The following is a 19,755-nucleotide window of genomic DNA, read 5'->3' on the forward strand; positions in this document are numbered from 1 at the left end:
TTAAATACAATTCTATTTGTAAAGTATAGAATACACTTGAATAGAATGTATCTAAGAACCCTACAATCATTGCATTGGACTTCTAATGGGCTCAAGGGAACCTCTATACAAACATGAGAATTCGCACAAGGCCAAAGAGCTCAATATTTGTTAGTTTACCCTTACATTTATCAACTTACTACTAGAAAGATCAATATTTGTTACTTTACCCTTACATTCCCATGAGACATTCCTAAATCTCATGGGAATGTAAGGGATATCCCATGAGATTTAGCAAACCACTCAAGAAAAAAATGGGATATATATATTTTTCTTGTTCCATAAATATTTTTAAATAGTCAAAATGTATATATCAAATGGAGCTTTTTTTTAAAAAACTTTGGGATGTTTTGATACTCTAATGATACAAAACTTCCTTGTTATTGCAAGGCATACTCGTTCTCATATCCCGAGTAGATCCATCATGGTGTACTGTTTCCTGGTCTCTGTCTGCTTTACATAGCATCAGGATGATGAAACAATACTGACAGCGCTGACTGCATATGTACAGGCAACCTTCAAGCCTTCAGCAAACCACTCAAAGATTAAAAGGATGCCTGTCGCTATGTAACAGTACTTAAATTTGTTCCAGTATGGCTGATCACGACCATCAAAACAATAGCCAATGAATGTCATGATCATTGCTGCCGCCTCCTGTATAACCCATCCCTTATCTCTAGCTTTTCCTCTGCCACAAGACCTCCCAGGAAACTTTGCAGTTGTTGAAGTGACTTGTCATAAGGGGGATCTGATACAAACATCTTAAAAATGCCAAGCAAGTCATGTTAGAATCTGATGTTAACATCTCCCTCCCTCCTCTCTCCCTCCCCTTCCCGCCCCCATCCCTCCCCTATCACAAGATATATCACATCATCATCACAGGTCGTGCCATAGATAACATCCACTGTCGCGAGAATGTGAAATGTGGATGAACACGATGTTTTTAAGTAGACTTCAAATGGAATATTTAGTTAATATTCTTGAATTCTTAGTGCCCATAGCTGTGGGCATGGTGAAGATTGCACTGCAAGTGAAGGACATGGGTACTCGGGTAAAAACAATGAAACTTGAATTCATCACATGAAGGTTTGACCAAAGTTTTTAGGGAGCCACTGAATATAACTCTAGTCTCTAATAATTCAGCTCTCTCATCAGGGCCCTGAGGGCAAGATAGTTAAAACATTGTCTTCCAAATCTCTTTGGTTGTAGATCTTGCCCATGCGCTGAAGCTTGGTCCCAAGTGCAAGATACTTCCAACTCTATCTTGGAAACCTCTTTGGATGCACAGCTTGGCCCTGCCCTCAAGCCTGGCACTGAGGGCAAGATAGATCTCTTTGATTGCAGACATTGGCCATGCGCTCAAGGCTGGCCCTAAGGGCAAGATAGTTTGAACTCATGAATGATCAAAAGACTATTTCTATGTCCCCAAAGCAACACAGAGAAGCTGTGTGACTTGCCACTTGGGTAGGCCGGTTATGAAAGATTGGACAGCCAAGTATCATTTAGAGGATAGCAGCCCTTGCATGGGCCTCAACTGTATTTAGAGAGAGTCTTATGCCATTTGAAGCTCTCTTCTCTCTCCCCAAAAACAACCACACCTTGTTTTGGCTGGTTATTCTCCGTTTTGTGGCTTTTTCAAGAGCTTTGGCTATGGAGATTGAAGGTGCAACTCATCTACCAGGCAAGGTGGCAGCCAGATTAAATACCTGTGCATGGGGAGTAAGCTTCTCAGCCCTGTAGCTTAATTTGCAGCAAGAATTACTGTTGTATGTTTCTGGGCACTTCTACAGCGATTTGGGACAGTTGTTATGAGAAACTTTCCTGTTTCTGAGAGAGACATTGAGGCTGTTCAAGGAGACAATTAGATGCCCATGGATGTGATTATCATTGCTCCATCAAATTTGACTCACATTTGTATTGTGATTTTCAGGGTTTGGGTGGCTTAAGTCTACAAATGAATGTAAGATGGAAGTTGGTTTGAGTCCAACTATATAGCAGTGCCAAGGTCATTGAGCATTGGTAGATCAGTTGCCACAAGCAACCGTTGTACCCCAACTTGAAAAATCTCTTTGCAATCTGAAGAAATAGCTTGAGCAGGACCATTCTAGGTTCCTTTGTGAGTATTTTATTGTTGCACAATTTATTGTCTTGTAACCTATTGTGTGTGCGTAGATAGGGTACACTGCCCTTTGGGTTACAAAAAGGGCAAGTTCATGTTGAGGTGAGTTCGATGTTTCATTCCCTTATGATAGTTGCAGATATGGCTTGTACTGTGTCTTGTGTATAGGGCGAATCTTAGGGGTATATTTCATTCATATCAGAGCATCAGCCTACTCTATAGCGCAAGATGCAATGACATACACAAACCACCATTCACTACTCACAAGGTTGTGATGGTCCGCACCTAATGGGATGCAAACACCTTCTCTATGACACCCATAGATAATGCCCAATAAGTGTGGCTCCACCAAGAGCTTGAAGTGTGCGATGCGCAGTGGTGATGCAATGTCCTGTGATGAAAATGTTAGGTAGAGAGCAAAACGTGAGCAAGAGTAGAGAGTCAGAGTCAGAGAGAGAGATGCACAATGTTCTTCGTGAGAAAACCCTTCGTGAGAAGATCTACAGTATTATAATCTGTCTGCACTTTGACAAGCTCAATGATGCCCTTGTTGTCAAGTACATCTCTCATGAAGTGATACTTTACCTGTATGTGCTTTGTCTTTGCATGAAAGACGGGATTCCGTGCTAGCATGATAGCACTCTGACTATCACAATGGAGAACCGGTAAATCTGTAATGCCAAGCTCTCCCACTAGACGTGAAAGCCATAAAGCATCCTTGCATGCCTCAATGGCAGCCACATACTTTGCCTCTATAGTAGAGAATACAACACACTTTTCTAGCTTGGAGATCCAAAAGACTGCTCCTCCTGTGGAGGTAAACACATATTCAGAAGTGGACTTTCTGCAGTCCGTATGACCATCCGTAAAGCCAACGACAGATGCCTTCTGCTTTCCAAAGCAGATGCACAAATCCTTTATGCCTTTGAGATATCTCATAATACATTTCATTGCTTCCCAATGCTTTTTACCAAGGCTTGCCATGTATCTGCTAACCACTTCCACTACAAAGACAATGTCAAGACATGTAGCAACCATAGCATACATCAAACAACCAACAGCCGAAGCATATGGTATCTTGGCCATTTCATCCTTCTCAACATCAGATGTAGGGTTGTCCTCTGTACCGAGTTTCACATATGGAGGCAATGAAACCCCAATTGTTTTTCCCCCCTCCATATTAAAACGCTACAAAACCTTGGAGATATACTCTTGCTAAGATAGATAGAGTAATCCTTTTGTCCTATCTTTGAGTATTCGCATGCCAAGAATGTGATTTGCATCACCAAGATCCTTCATGTCAAAGCTGCCATGAATACTTTGCTTCAATGAGTCCAAGACATGAGTATCCTTGCCAACAATCAGTATGTCATCAACATACATAGCCAAGATAATCAAGCTGCCATCTACTGCCTTGTTGATGTACAAGCAGTGATCCACTTGACTTCTATGAAAACCTTGAGATTGCATAAACCCTTCAGGCTATTGCATATATATGTCTTCATGCAGATCACCATGTAAGAATGCAGTCTTTACATCCATCTCTATGAGCTCCATATCTTCAGTTGCAACCAAGTCCAAAATGGTTCTCAATGTAGTCATCTTGACTACAGGAGAGAATATCTCATCAAAGTCAACTCTATTTTCTTGCTTGTACCCCTTCGCAACTAATCTTGCTTAGTATTTTGGCGAGGAACTAGAAGTGACCATCTTGTAAACCCATTTGCATGAAAGGGTTTTCCGCCCTTTAGGCAACTGCACCAAGTCCCAAGTGCCATTTTTCTCAAGAGATTCCATCTCTAACAACATGGCTTTATACCATTTCTTGTTGTCTTGTCTGTCCATTGCTTCCTTCAAGCAAGGCGGTTCACCACAGTCTGTCAACATGGCATAATCAGCTACATTGTTTGCATCAGGAACGAATCTATTAGGTTGTCTAGTAGCCCTAGACAACTCCTAACCCAATGATCATTGTTTGCTACCAGTTGAGCTTGCAAATTTCCATTTTAAGCTTACTTTCCTAGCATTTCAGCCTGCAAATCAGCATTAACAGCTTATTGTCCTGGTTATTCTCGCACATCCAATGGCTCATCATTATGGGCAATGGCTATCTGATCATTTCCAACATTATTTTCTGTATTTGCAGGTTCACTTACAACAAATATTTATTGTTGTACATCATGCACATTTTCCTGTCCAAATGGTATTTCTTCACGGAATACAACCCTACGGACCTCCTCAGTCTTTTTGGGTTCTTTCTGAATGCCATATTCATGGAAGATAACATCATTAATGCATACTATTTTCCTTTTCTCGGGATCCCATAATCCATACCCTATTTCACCCTCGTCACCATATCCTAGGAAAATGCATTTAAAGGACTTAGGCTCAAGTTTATTGTGTTCTTCTTTACGAATGTGCACAAAAGCCTCGCAGCCAAACACTTTCCAGTGTGCATACAAAGGTGGCTTGCCCGACCACGCTTCCTCGAGAACTCCCCCTCCCCCCCCCCCCAAAAAAAAAGACATGTTTGGTGACCGATTAATCAAGTGTACGGCTGTCATAACAGCCTCTGTCCAAAAACCATGAGGTAAACCAACATGTGACAGCATTGTACAGACTGTGTCTTGAATGGTCCGATTCATACGCTCTACAACACCATTTTGGGGCGGCATATGAGGGGCAGTGAGCTCCCTCTTTATCCCTTTGCTGTCACAAAATGCTTGAAAGGCCTTGGACACATATTCCCCACCATTGTCAAAGCGAAGAGTCTAATTCTCAACCAAAGCCAAGATTTTTTTAAACTTGTCAAGCACTTCATCCTTGCTACGAATAGGGCAAACCCATACCTTCTGTGTAGCATCATCGACAAAGGTGACAAAGTATTTCTTTCCCCCTAAAGATAACACTAGCACCTCACATACATCGGAATATACTAACTCTAGACGAAGAGATTTCACCGAAAGAGATTTCTTATGAGACGTCTGTGCATATTTACTATAAACACAATAATCACAATGCTCAAAATCAGTATAAAGAAGACAAGGCAAGTAACACAAATAAGAAAGCCCTTTCATTCCAGTTTGACTTATGTGTCCCAATCGATCATGCCACAAAGAAACACTTGGTTGCTCGGTCACGACAACAACATAGTCACGCACACTAGATACATGGAGAGGATACAAGGTATCACTTTTACAACCTCTTGCAATTATTCTAGATCCCTTATAGATCCTCCATTTCCCATTATCAAAGGTGATATGAAATCCATCGTCATCTAGCTACCCCGTGCTAATCAAGCTCTTCTTGTGCTAAGGTACATGTCGTACATACTGAAGAGTGAAGACAGAACCATGCTGAAACTGCAACTGCACACTGCCAATACCTGCAATGCCACATGCATAGTTGTTCCCAAGATGAGCAGCACCATGTCGACCCCCTGTATAGTCAGAAAACCACTCACAATGAGGGGGACATGAAAGGAAGCACCTGAATCTAGAATCCAAGTGTGCATATCATCGTCTGTATCTACAAGTAAAGCATGTGCACTAAAGTGTGAAGAGACAATGAGTATGTCATTCCCATTGTCACTGTCATGAGTGACTACATTTACTTCTTCAATTTTGACATTGCTCTTCTTAGGCTGACTCTCTTTCTTCTCTTCCTTGCTATCATCTATCTTCTTGCCCTTTCTTTCTCTTTCTTCCATTTGTAGCACTCACGTTTAAAGTAATCCTTCTTGCCACAATGATGGCATTTAACATCCTTACCATGTGATTTACTGTGTCCCTTGCTATCAGATTTGCCTTTTTACTGTGATCTGCCCCTAGTATGCAAAGCACTGGAAGATTTACTAGATGCATTGTTCTACCAATTCATTTCTTCTTCCATGAGTAGAGCACTCTCTACATCAGCATCCACAAGGATTGCATCAGAATTGCTCATAGCAATCCTGAATGTATCCCAACTCTCTAGCAGAGTGCAAAGAAAGAATGTAGCCTTAAATTCTTCATCAATCATGAATTCCAAGGCAACCAGCTATCTGAAAATGGAGTTAAACTCACTCAAGTGAGTAGGCATTGATGTACCCTCTTTCATATGCAAATCCATAAGCTTTTTCAGCCAATAAACTTTGCTTGCGGCACTGTTCTGAGCCTTCAGTTCTTCCAATCGAGTCCAAATAGCATAGGTAGAATCCAAACCTTCAAGGTTAAACAACAAGGCATCAGAAATTGATAGCTCGATGTTTGAGCGTGCAAGCTCATTTAACTCATCCCAGTCTTTTTGTTCCATATCTGCAGGCTTTGCCCCTCTGGTCTTAATCCGCCTTGCCTGCTTCTTCTGCAACTAGATATTATAGGACTGTTTTTGCTAAACTGCAAAGTTATGTGTTCCTTCAAGCTTCTTAATGTACATGAGATGACTACTGTCATTGCTGCCAACCATGATTTTCAGCCCAAATGTGACCAAGAAATTCAGCAAATGCAAGCCCAAACTGTCACACGAGTAGAAATTGCAGATATGCAAATAAATTTTCAGAAGCACTAAACCTTGTGCTATAGCACTCCTCAACAGATTACAGCTGTTTCAAGGACAAATACATCACATTACATGAGAAGTCCCAAACTGTAGCTGCAATTTCTGTTGTACATGTATCCATGGGCACAAAATTTGACATATACGGTCAAAAGCCCCAAAATTTTTGTGCTCAAAGCATCAACCATACATTTGCACTGTCTTTGACATGCATAGAATCGGTCAGTTTTGCCAAAATAGAGCAATTTCAGCAAAACCCCCAAATTTTTCCAAGTGCTAGATGTCCAAATTGCACGGAATTAAACCCCCATGTACATAAAATGAGCAAATGGCGCACAAATTTCGCCCAAACAGCAAAAAGCCCAAATTGCACACGCTCCAATGTGCATCAATGTCGAGAAACTGGGTAAATTTCAGCTTAAATCTTGCATGTACATGAAAAGCCCCAAATGTCAAAGGCAAAATGTCACAAATTCCTGCAGTTCTGAGACAAATATCACTATTGTGTCTTGCTCACATCAAATCTAGACAAATCCCAAAATTTTTTCGGGTTCGGTGTGCACAGATTTCATTGAAATTGAAGAAATTTCATCGAATTGTGAAAAAACCCCAAAATTTCATGGGCAATTGTGCACTGATTTCGCAATTTCTAAGTCAATTTGTCTAGTTCTACATTAAAATCCCCAAATCTGGAAAAAGCCCAAATTTTGTTAGGAGCAAATGTGCACAGATTTGTATTCCGTGCTTCTACGTGCGAACGTCCGGTAGGGAAAGGAAAGGAAACCTCCTTTCTCTTTTCTTTTAAGTTTCAAAAAAAAAAAAGGAAAATGTAGACCGTTAGGTTCGTGACGACCCGCCTCGTCACGGCCCTCACGTGTGACGTGTCGGACGCGATTTCTATCAATCAAAATAGTGATCCCCGATGATGAGTTATTCCAACCCTCAATCTATCTATCAAAAAATGTCACCAAGGGCTTCACATCAAGTAAACTATTAGAGTGCCCCTTCCATTTGCTTGGGTGAGCTAAACTCCACCCTAAAAAAGCCCTTTCCCATGAGTACCACTCACATGATCTTGACTGGGGTGCCAGTGAGAGAGGTTTGGATGGAGACCTTCAAAATGCAATTTTTTTTTTTGAATGAAGACCTGCCAACACTCTCTTGCTGAGGGCATGCTCTATGTTTGGAGTGAAGCAAATCAACAAGGCATTGGTTGTAGATATGTCGTGGGCTGCAATGGAGCCTCCAAGTTGTGGTGGTGGATCTATGGTGTTGATGCCTTTTTATCAACTAGGTGTCAAGCTCTATTGTAGTGATTTTAAACTCTGTGGACCAGACTAAGCATTGGGTTGGCGGCACTAGCTGGTTGCAAGGAGGCAGTCCAAGGATTGCACGGGTACAAGGTATCAACCAAGCATTGCAAGCTAGTGTAGAGAGAACCAGGCAATGTGCTAGCACAAGGAGCAGGTGGACAACTACTAGGGGGCTTAATGACAGCAACAAACTTGGTGAAGGTTGAGCTCGGGTTTAGCAAGCGAGTGTGCAAGAGCAAGATGGCTCAGCAGGGATGCACATAGAAATAGTGTGTGTTTGCAAAGGTGGTTAGGGCTCAAGGGCAATAAAGGGTATGCTAGAGTTTAATAGGTCGACATACAATAGCAAGGCAACTAGGCGGAGTGCAAGTAGAGATGGCGGGAGTGCATGCAACGATGGCAAAGAGAACAATAAGTGGCAAGGGTTTGCAAAAGGAGAAGGTAAGAGTGGAGCACAAGAATTCAAGGAAGCAAGGCAACAAACCAAGTTGGGGAGGTGACGTCGTGTTTCAGTTCATTAGTTCCACCTTCTATGATTTACAATAAAGAACTACTCATCTTTGTCTTCTATAGAAGTTGAACTAAGGTCAAAAGCTCACACCTTGAACCACATTAAATGTGGAGGCAAAGGATGTGGTCACACAACTTCACATGCGCATACCTATGAATTAAGGTGTGTTCACACACGCAACATAGAACAAGATTAAATGTCCAACAATTCTCAACCCAATGGATAGCCTCCATTAGTTTGGTATCTATATGCTTCCCATCAAATGGCACTGGTTTTGCATTTTTCTGCCCTGACGGACTATGGCAGGCTTGTGTTTTGGTGGACAGCCAACAAGAGATACCCGATTTCTATTTGGAAGACCATCCATAGTAGCCAAGCACTTAGCAATTTGGTTGACAGCCACCCGTTTCAGTTTTCAACCTTGATCACTATTTGTTGAAGTATTCTTCTATATTTTCTTCACCTACATCCATGGTTCCCAAGTGGCATGAACCTTGCTCCTCTTTGCTTTCCATCAGCAAGTACATTCATGTTAGGCCCATAAGTCAACTAGCATTAAATATTCCCTTTCGAAGATAAAGGAACAATGTTGGCTTCCACAACCAGCTCTATTCCCTTTCATAAACCTATGCTTAATGAGGCTGAATCTATGGATAGGGTTGATAGAAGGGGCTAGAACAATGCTTGAACCTTGAGATTCTTCAAATTCTTATGAGATTTACATACTCTGTCACAAATTCACTTTAGAGATGAAATTGTCATAATCGTTCCCTTTCAACCATCCCCATCATGAGGGATCACATCAAGAGGATGGGGAAACTATCGAGTGAGCTAATGACATTTGAAGATGGTAGCTTCAAAAGATATCATAGTCAAATTACTTATTCAACTTCCCTCCCTAAGTGTGACATCTTTTATTCCAGTTTTGCTACCTTATGGGTAAATCTTTTATTCCAGTCTTGGTAGGTTCGTCCGCAACTATCGTGCATCCATTGATTGATACCATGGCTGCTCTAAGGTGGGAACTCTCATAGTAAAACAGGGTGAGCTACACTTGCAATCTCTCTTAGTTTCAGTTTTGGGCTTCATAGGGAGTCTTGAGCTAAAATGGGTGTATTAAACATTAAACCTTTATTTAGCTCTTTTAAACAGCCCCAAAACTCAAAATGCTACAAAATTTGTGTCTCATAAGTCAACCCACAAACTTCGGTTGGTTTCTTATCTATAAATAGATAGGCTCAATATCACTTGCCATCCCAGATCAGTGTAGCTTCAATCATCAGCTGGCGCTTACATCCCACTACTGTCCACACACCCCTACTGGCAGATATCACCAATTGTAGAGTGATGTCCAGCCTCCTACTGCTGAGATGCCACCCAACTCTCTGGAGCAGATGGCTGCATGTCCATGTCACATAGCAACAACATTTTCACCATGCAGCTGCTGCCTAGAATCCATATCATGGTTCACCTCCAGGCGCAATTGAACACACAGCCACGTCTACGTCTCATCAACAGCCTGCATTTTGGAGCTGCTACCACTGTGCTTGACAGTCCAGCAGGTCCCCCTGCTGCTGCCCTCTAATATCAGCCTGTTCAAAACAGATTCGTCACTCCGATCTTTGTTTGTAGCAGCTGATCACATTCAGAGACAGCTTGTTGCATTTTGAGATCCATTCGAGGTACCGCATACTCTTGGATCTGTCATCGCTGTCTCTGACTCCTCTTCCAGCTCAGCTCTTCACTAGTCCACCCAAGACACAAAGAGGTTCCTCATATTCATATCAGCATAGCTTTTTATTCATTCATTCTCCATTCAATCCGAGTTCTCTTCACCTTTAAGTTCTACTATATTCATTGTGTTCATTGTGTGAAGATGCATTAGGGTTTGTAAAGAAAATGGAGTACATGAACACCACAAACTAATGAGCAAAGAAAAACACCAGACAAAAGAAGAGATTCTAAATGATGAATTAGACTCAATGAACATACAGAGTATCTTAGGTGTAAGGCAACAAATGCTCAAGGAGTGGACGGCTGTCCAACAGCCATAGTTGCATGGAAACGTGTAGGAAACATACAAAACGTGTAAGAAAAGTTTCTTACCTTTTCAAGATGTTTCTTATACATTTAAAAAATTGCTAGTGGCTGGAAAGTGACGCTTTGGCCCAAAAAAGTGTGCCCTATCATGAAAGCGCCTTTTTCCCTTGTGGAAGCACCTGAAAGTGGTGTGTTTTCCCTTGCAATCATCCTTCTACCTGAAACCTTGGGATTTGTGAATTGTGATAGGCTACAACCTTTCCAGACAGTCCATGACAGTTAGCACTCTATGAACTTATGAGGAACTTGTGATGCATGTTCGAACTACAAGATCAGCAGCTCATACTCGTAATGCAGCTAGTACAAGTACCACTGCAACCATTGATAAGGATCTACTTGAGAGCTCCAACTCTAGCAACAAGAGTGATGAGGAGGAGGATGAGGAGATTGAGGACAGTGAGGAGGACACTCCGCATGAGTCGTGACTCATGATACATTCTCTAAGACTTACGATTGACTTTTAGTAGTTTCCATAATCCATTTATATATTGAATATTTGACAAGGTCCTGTTGGAGCGCACAGGTAGCGGAAGCGTGAAGATTTGCAGCAGAGGAAGTGAACAGGTGAGTGAGTGAGAGTAAGAGTGACGAACTGATTTGGGTGTACCAACAATGTGTTGGTACACAAAGAATAAAATGTATTTATACTTAGGGCCCGTAAGGGTGCATTCACATGTACAACATAACAATACACGAGTAAAATACACGGAGGTGAATAAAGGACCTTTACATCCCAACAACCTCCCACTTAAAGGTCCGGAGTGAACCTTTAACCAACTCCAAGCTAGTCGTATGCAATGCTCATGCTGAACCTTGCCTAGACTTTTAGTGAGAACATCTGCAGGGTTGTCCTGTGTTTTGATCTTGGTCAATGTGATTAGACCATCCTCCAGAATCTGTCTGATAAAGTGATATTGCACATCAATATGCTTTGTGCGTGAATGATACATGGCATTTTTAGCCAGATACACAGCACTCTGGCTATCACATCCCAACACTGGAGTACTCATAGACATGCCGAGATCCTCTACAAGTCTGCTCAACCATATAGCTTCCTTAGAAGCTTTAGTAGCTAATATGTATTCAACTTCAGTAGTACTCAGTGCAACGATGTTCTGCAACCTGGAGCACCAAGAGACGGCCCCTCCAACAACTGTAAAGACATACCCGCTAGTGGACTTGCAAGTGTCTAAGTCACCTGCCATGTCTGCATCACAATAACCCTGCAGATTAAGTGCACCCTGCCCATAGCAAATACACTTTCTTTGTGTACCCTTCAGATATCTAAGAATACTCTTGACAGCCTCCCAATGTGGTTTGCCAGGATTTGACATAAACCTGCTGACAACTCCCACTGCATGAGCAATGTCTAGACAAGTAGCCACCATAGCATACATAAGAGAGCCACAAGCTGATGCATAAGGGACTCCCTTCATAGCATTGGCTTCCATGTCATCTTTTGGGCTGTTGGCTTTACTAAGCTTAAGGTATGGAGGTAAGGGTACTCCAAGAGGCTTAGCTTCAGTCATATTAAATCAGTCCAGTACCTTTTCAATGTACTTTTCTTGAGATAAGAACAACAATTTCTGCGTTCTATCCCTACGAATCCTCATGCCCAATATATGCTCTGCATTCCCCAAATCTTTCATGGAAAAGGCTGATTTCAGTTGATCTTTGAGAGCATCCAAGCTAGTTTTTCTCTTCCCAGCTAGCAACATATCATCCACATACAAAACAAGTATGATAGGGCTGCCATCTGTATCCTTTTTCATATACAAACAATGATCTGCATGGCTTCGCGTAAACCCATGAGAGAGCATAAAAGTGTCAAACTTTTTGTACCACTGCCGTGGTGCTTGTTTCAGCCCATATAAGCTGCGTTTTAGTTTACACACCAACTGCTCTTTTCCAGGAACTACAAAACCCTCGGGCTGTTTCATGTAGATCTCCTCATCAATGTCACCATGCAAAAAAACTGTTTTCACATCCATTTGGTACAGCTCTAAATCCAACACAGCAGTGAGAGCAAAAAGCACACGTAGTGTGGTCATCTTCACGACAGGTGAGAAGACCTCCTGGAACTCAATCCCTTCCTTCTGTGCATACCCTTTGGCAACCAATCTTGCCTTGTACTTGGGTTTCCCATCAATTGTCTTTACTTTGTAAACCCATTTGTTTGGAAGAGGCTTTCTTCCTTTGTGCAACGACACAAGATCCCAAGTATCATTAGCATACAGAGATTTAATCTCTTCCTGCATAGCTTGCTCCCACTTATTGCCGAATTTGCATGACTTAGCCTCTTTATATGTCAAAGGCTCACCCTCATCAGTAAGCATCACATAATGCAAAGAGGGGTCATACCTATGTGGCTGCCTTCTTGGGCGTGTAGACCTGCGTACCCAATGATCTACATTCTCAGGAATCGGATCTACATCTGGAGGCATGTTATTTTCAGCATTTATTGGCTGCTGTAAGCCATTTTCAGCATGCTGTTCATGCTGTACAGCACCTTCATTTTCATTTCCAGCACCTGCATTTTCATAATCAGCACGTCTATCTTGCTGTCCATGACCTCCCTGTGCTTCTATTTGCTGTCCATCATCATCTGGCTCGAAGATAACCGGCTGATCATCAATTTCAGCCTGTGGTACAGCACCATGAGGCTCATCATTTGAAGTAATAGGTGGCTGCGAATTCTGAAATTTGACCTTTTTCATGTCTTCATCAGAGGCTAAAGTACCTTTCAACAACTTTGCCTCATTAAACACAACATTACGGCTGCGAACAATTTTCTTGGACTGAGGTAGCCACACTCTATAGCCAAATTCACCCTCATCACCATAGCCCATGAAAATGCCTTTGGTGGATTTCGGGTCAAGTTTATTCCTCAGCTCATTTCTAACATGCACAAAAGCATCACAGCCAAATATTCGTAAATGGTCATATGAGGCCGGTTTGCCAAACCAAACCTCCTCAGGGATGCCATTATTTAAGGACCTGTTTGGAGAGCGGTTGCAAATGTGAACCGCGGTTTTAAGTGCCTCTCCCCAAAATTCATTAGGGAGATTAGCAATGGACAGCATGCACCGCACTCTCTCACATAGAGTCCTATTGTATCTTTCAGCCACACCATTTGAAGAAGGGCTGTAAGGGGCTGTAAGCTCCCTCTTGATCCCATGCAAGTCACAAAAGGACTTAAATTCATTAGACGTGAACTCACCCCCATTATCACTTCTCAAGCATTTCAACTTTCTACCTGTCTGAGTGGTCACGAATGCATGAAAAGTTTTAAAAACAGCAAACATTTCACTTTTCTTTTTCAACAAATAAACCCAAATCTTCCTGGAACAATCATCAATAAAAGAGGCAAAGTATGCAACACCACTCAACGATTTCAAAGGCATGCTACATACATCAGAATGCACTAAGTCCAATACATTTGACTTACGGGAGACACCAGAGTAAAAGGAATTTTTCATTTGCTTTCCAAACTGACAGTCATTACAAAAATCAAGTTTAGAGCCTTTTCCATCAACCCTCTTCAAAGAGGTAAGAACATCAAGACCTTTCTGGCTCATATGGCCTAATCTCTTATGCCATAACTCCAAATGACAGCCAATTTCAGCAATTGCAAGAAACTTTAAAGCTTTACAGTGCAGACAATACAGAATGCCCTTCTTGGTTCCTTTAGCAATCACCATGGAACCCCTTTTTAATTTCCACAAACCACCACCAAACAGTGTGGTGTAACCATGCAAGTCAAGCTGTCCAACAGATAGTAAACTCTTCTTGATGCCACGCACATATCTGACATCTTTCAACACAAGTTCTTGCCCATTATCCAAAGACAAGTGTATGGTGCCAATCCCATCAATGCTGCAAGCATGATTATTTCCAAGGTAAACCTTGCCATAACATCCTGCATCAAAAGTAGCAAAACACTCCAAGCATGGAGTCACATGGAAAGAGGCACCAGAGTCTACAATCCAAGTCTGAGTGACACAATCATCAACTGACAAAAGTGCATCAATCACATCAGCCTTGGTGATCTGCATATCCTGCATGTGGCATACAAGGGCATCATAATCCACTGCACATAATACATCAGCCTCTGCATCTGAGAGCTCCTCTATGACAACACTAGAGGCCACATTAGCCTTTTCCTTGCCTTTACCTGCCTCAGATGCATCTGTCTTTTCCTCTTTTTTCTTTTTGTCTCCTACATTCTTCTTTCTCTCTTGTTCCTTCTTGTAATACCTGCAATCAGGCTTCTTGTGGCCCTTCCGACCACACTGATAGCATGTAACATCACTCTTTTCTTTTCCTTTGCTCTTGATCCTGCTTCTCTGTCCAGCATTTGCATTTTTCTTTCCAGCCCTGCCTCTAACATTATAAGCTGAGTTGCTGCCTTCTCCACTAGACTTACGTCTAATTTCTTCATTCAAGATCGAACCCCTCACACCATCATATGTGAGATTGGGGTTATTACTGAGAGAAACAACCAAAGTCTCCCAAGAGTCAGGCAATGTCATGATCAAAAAGATCGCCCTCAACTTATCATCAAAATCCAAACTTGCATCCTTGAGCTGATTTAAAATGCCAGTAAATGCACTCAAGTGCTCAGCTGCAGGCTTGGACTCATCCAGCCGCATATTCACCAACTTGCGTATTAAATGCACCTGATTAACAGGTGTGGTGATCTCATAGGTAGTTTTCAACTTCTCCCATATTGCATGACCAATGTCTAAACCCTTAATGTTTGTCAAAATGTCATCAGTGACACCCATCTTTATATAAGCCACAGCCTTTTTATTGACTTTGGCCCAATCCGCCTCAGACATTTGTGCGGGTTTATCCTTTTGCAAAGCATCCTCACAATCCTTTAAGAACAGTATGCCTTGCATACGATCTTTCCAAAGATCAAAGCCCTGACCATCAAATCGCTTGATTTCCATCAAACTTTTAATGTCAAAACTGGAAGAAGTTGCAGCCATTTTTATCACAAGTATAAGTGTAAATACACTGAACTGCAAGAGCACAAGCTAAATCAGCAAATACACTGCTGTTCTTGCATAACCAGCAATAATCCTCTGCTGTTTTTACATAAACCAACCATTGCACAAGTAAATAATGCAGAAATTTATCAAATTCTGCATAAAATCCCAAATTTCCAGGTCCAAATGTGCGCAAATGTCAGCCAAACTAACTCAGCTGAGCAAAATTACATCAATACATGAAAAGCCCCAATTTTTCTTGGTCCAATGCCAAGAAATTTTACTCGGATGAGCAAAATTTCAACAAATTTGGAAAAATCCCCAATTTAATTGAGGTCAATGCGCACAATGTCTGCAATTTCTGGCATAGATGTCACTGTCAAGCATAAACAGCATCAAATCTGGGAAAAGCCCTAAATTTCCAGGCTCAAATTTGCAGAAATCTGAAAATTGTGCTTCCACGCGCGAACCCCCGTCAGTAAGGGGCTGCTTGCAGGAAATTTAAAAAAATGAAGGAAAAATGCCTGAAACAAGTGACGAATCCGCTGCCGTTGACCAGCCGCCTGCTGTCGTGACCTGGAAACTGCCACTTGATGCCACGGAAACTGTTGCCAGCCTGTCGCCTACTGTCGCCTAATCAAACACGACCTGTCCTGCTGCCGCCTGATGAAAAACGACCTGTCTTGCTGCCGCCTGATGAAAAACGACCTGTCCTTGCCTGCCAGGTCAAAAACGACTTGTCGCCTGACTGAATCTACTGTCGCCTGTCAAAAACGACCAGTCCTGCTGTCGCCACGTCAAAAAACGACCTGTCCCTGCCTGCCAGGTCAAAAACGACCTGTCGCCTGACTGAATCTGCTGTCGCCTGTCAAAAACGACCTGTTGATTTCGCGCGAGTGAAACACTGGAGATGTCTCACCCGGACTCCGAGGAGCGCGAGCACCTTAACCGAAGCTCTGATACCAGTTGTTGGAGCGCGCGGGTAGCGGAAGCGTGGAGATTTGCAGCAGAGGAAGTGAACAGGTAAGTGAGTGAGAGTAAGAGTGACGAACTGATTTGGGTGTACCAACAATGTGTTGGTACACAAAGAATAAAATGTATATAAACGTGTAAAATACACGGAGGTGAATAAAGGACCTTTACATCCCAACAGGTTCATGAGGCTTGAGACTTGTTTAACACTTTGTTACTTCTATAATTCTATTCATGTTTGCCACTTTTATCCTTGCTTTAAAATGCTTCTTTCCTACCTTGCCACTTCTAAACCTTTTGACCACTATACGAACAGCCACTGTCTCTCATGGGAGGAGGCTGAGGGGAGCTGAAGAAGAATGCCATTCTTCAATTTGATCTCAAACACGATGTGAGGCTTTTACATAAGGATCCAAGCCAAATTGAGAATGAAGTGATGACACATGGATTGGCTACAATAAGTGAAAAAAGGATCTGTTTTGGGCCTTTGGGCAAGATAGATTTGGATGGCTTTAGCCGCAAGGTTTCTTGTGATGTTGTACAAGAGAGTTCCAAGGTTTTCTCCCATGACTAGCAAGGTTTTTCCTAGATCAAAAAATATTGATTGAAGGAGTTCTAAGGTTTTGGCTTAGTGCAAGGACCATGATTAATGCAAAGGTTGGAGCCTTAATGTCTTGGCAATGAAAGCAAGTGTATCATCATGGAGATGTTCCTAATAGCATGGAAGACCAAAGATCATGTCTATGTGGTCAATTTCAATTAGGGAGAGCTTGATGTCTTAGTATCAACCTTTTTTTACCAAGAACGTATTAGGTTGGTAACCTAAGATGACCATCATGGGATGTACCTTAGTTCGAAGAGTGTGATGCTGTGGATAAGGGTGAACCTATTATATGCTAAATTAGCAATGTGATGATGTGCCATCGTGCCACCCTACATTTAACATTGAGAGAGGTATGGAGAAATGAGTTGATGGAATGCAACCAAGCTGAAGAAAATGACATTCAACAATGCAAAGCAGATGGGGACACTCATATTGGCAAAGACGTGAAGAAGAGACTAAAGATAGTGATGGAAACTCAAAGTTGGGCAATGCCTATTAATGACCCAAAAGGTAGTGAGAAAGCAAAAAGCTAAGCTTTAAAGCTTGATAAAATGGATGTTCGAGACTCCAACGGCTAAAAGAGGAGCCTCGGCTATCATGAGACGAGGGGCAAGTGCCATTGACAAAGGAAGGAGTGTCATCAACAAAGGGATGTGATCAATAGTGGCAAAGGTCTTGGAGTTGTTGCTCAAGTGGCTATGAAGAGGAGGAAGAGAGAGTGTAGTGTAACTTCTTGTGGAGGTGGTTGTAGGCCAAAGTTGTTGATGTGGAGGAGCAGATGCCTAAGGCGGTGTTTGAAGAAAGAAGTTCGTGGAGCTATGGAGTTAAAGAAGGCCATACTTGCTCACATTTCAAGCCAAGTGACTAGAAGTGTGCTCATGTGTGGAGGCAGTTGGTGGTGTTGATCCTTACGTGTTGCAAGTATCTCAAATTTGAGATCTCCCCAAAGGTGGTCCAAGGGATTCTACTTGCCCACTTTGCTTGGACTCGTAGAGTATTGTGATGTTGATGCTCTTGGTGTGTGAACCTTGCGTGGAAAGCCTAGTTTTCTTGGACAAGATTACAAGCATGAAGGTGTCATAATGACTGATGTGCAAAGTTGCTTTGTATTCACTATGCCCAAAGAGAATACCTTTCCATAAGATTCTCCTCTTGGAATTGTAGACATTGAGTTCATTGAAGAGTGAGCCAGATTGTTGGCATGCCGTTATATAGCATGTTCCTTAGCCAAAACTATATATGACTCCCCACACACATTAGTTTTAGAATTTGCAAGACAAAGGGGATCTATCAAGTGACAAGTTTATACTACCAATTCGTGATATGGGCACCATTCCTTTATTTCCATATGAAGACCCTTTATGGTTCACATTTGGGTTTTAATCTCCCTTCCATCTATATGTGAACAACTAGACACCAAGGCTGCCTTCACCAGCTAAGAAATTTGATGGAGAAGTTGTTCTCATGATCCATGTGGAAGATTGAACCCTATTTTCTAGAGAATATGCAAGTTTCTCAGCATGAGAGTGATTGAGACAAGATTTCCCTTACTTTGGTGGTTGTGGATTTCGAGTCCCTATACCCTACCAAGGCTAGGCCTCATCATCCAAGTTGTTTTGCTAACAGTTTCATCAATTTGTTATGTTTGACAATGGCTCTTCTTTGACAAGGTTTGCGAGGACACTTCACATTTTAGTGTGGAAGGAAATGATGGCACCCAAAGAAGCAAAAAAACAAGGCATGAAAACATTCATGCATGCATCGCATTTCTATTTTTTTGTAAAGAGATTTATACTCACAATGTTACAAAATCACCAAAAGGAGAACTTACATAAGGGGGGCACATCCATCATAAATAAATGGTATATATTAAAGTGTACATGCATGCATTTGTAAAGTGCTAGAAAGAATTAAAATGTGAAGGCCACAGCCTTGTGAATGCAAATGTATCAAAATTTAAAGAAATAATAAAAATATGAAGGGGTGTTGGTGTCTTTTGGCAAAAAGGTGGGGTGGAGTGCACAACTAATTATGTGCCTCTTTCTCCCCTTCCTTCCAAGATCCCACATTCTCCTTTTGTATGGTGCCAATCTTTCCCTCTCCTCTCTCCTCAGTGCAAAAAGTTTTTCTCTCTTTCCCTTTTCCCCTTCGTCTTCACTTTTGTGCAATGGAAGCTATGAAGGATAATGAAGATGATGAATTTGTTCATTATTAAGAGCAAGAATTGTGGTTTCTTTCAATTTTTGAGATCAATGGCAGAGCCATACACATAGATTTTGTGTGCTTTGTCCTTGGTTTTGTATTCATTTCTCTTTGTGGAAGGGCTATCTTCAGACCATGCTACCGGTAGCTTATTTCAAATGAATATGGGGCAAGCATCATAGAGATGTCTTTCCCACCACATAGTTCCTACTCGTCTTCAACTTGTCCAAATGAATATCTATGGCCCATATGGGCTATCTACTTCATGTTGCTTGCTAATAAGTTATTGTGTGCTCTTAAGGCATTTTAGAGGTTTTGTTATTGAACAAGTATAGTGGAGAGGCAAATTACTCACGGTCAATGGG

The 19,755-nt window shown here is 41.8% G+C and overlaps 1 protein-coding gene across 2 annotated transcripts in view; it reads right to left on the minus strand.

Moving 5' to 3' along the window:
* Positions 1-248: 248 nt before the first annotated feature.
* The window catches only part of APC2 (anaphase-promoting complex/cyclosome 2), an 85,675-nt gene continuing 66,168 nt past the window's right edge, over positions 249-19,755 (minus strand). For both annotated transcript variants that reach the window (XM_087676195.1, XM_087676193.1), the window contains one exon: positions 249-800. In XM_087676195.1, the coding sequence (XP_087532321.1) occupies positions 678-800 (123 nt within the window). In that variant the 3' untranslated portion in view covers positions 249-677. The remainder of the gene's footprint in view (positions 801-19,755) is intronic.

This window comes from Lygodium microphyllum, chromosome 4 (assembly GCF_053477565.2).
Source record: "Lygodium microphyllum isolate KBCC chromosome 4, Lygodium_microphyllum_v1.1.10, whole genome shotgun sequence".
NCBI lineage: Eukaryota > Viridiplantae > Streptophyta > Polypodiopsida > Schizaeales > Lygodiaceae > Lygodium > Lygodium microphyllum.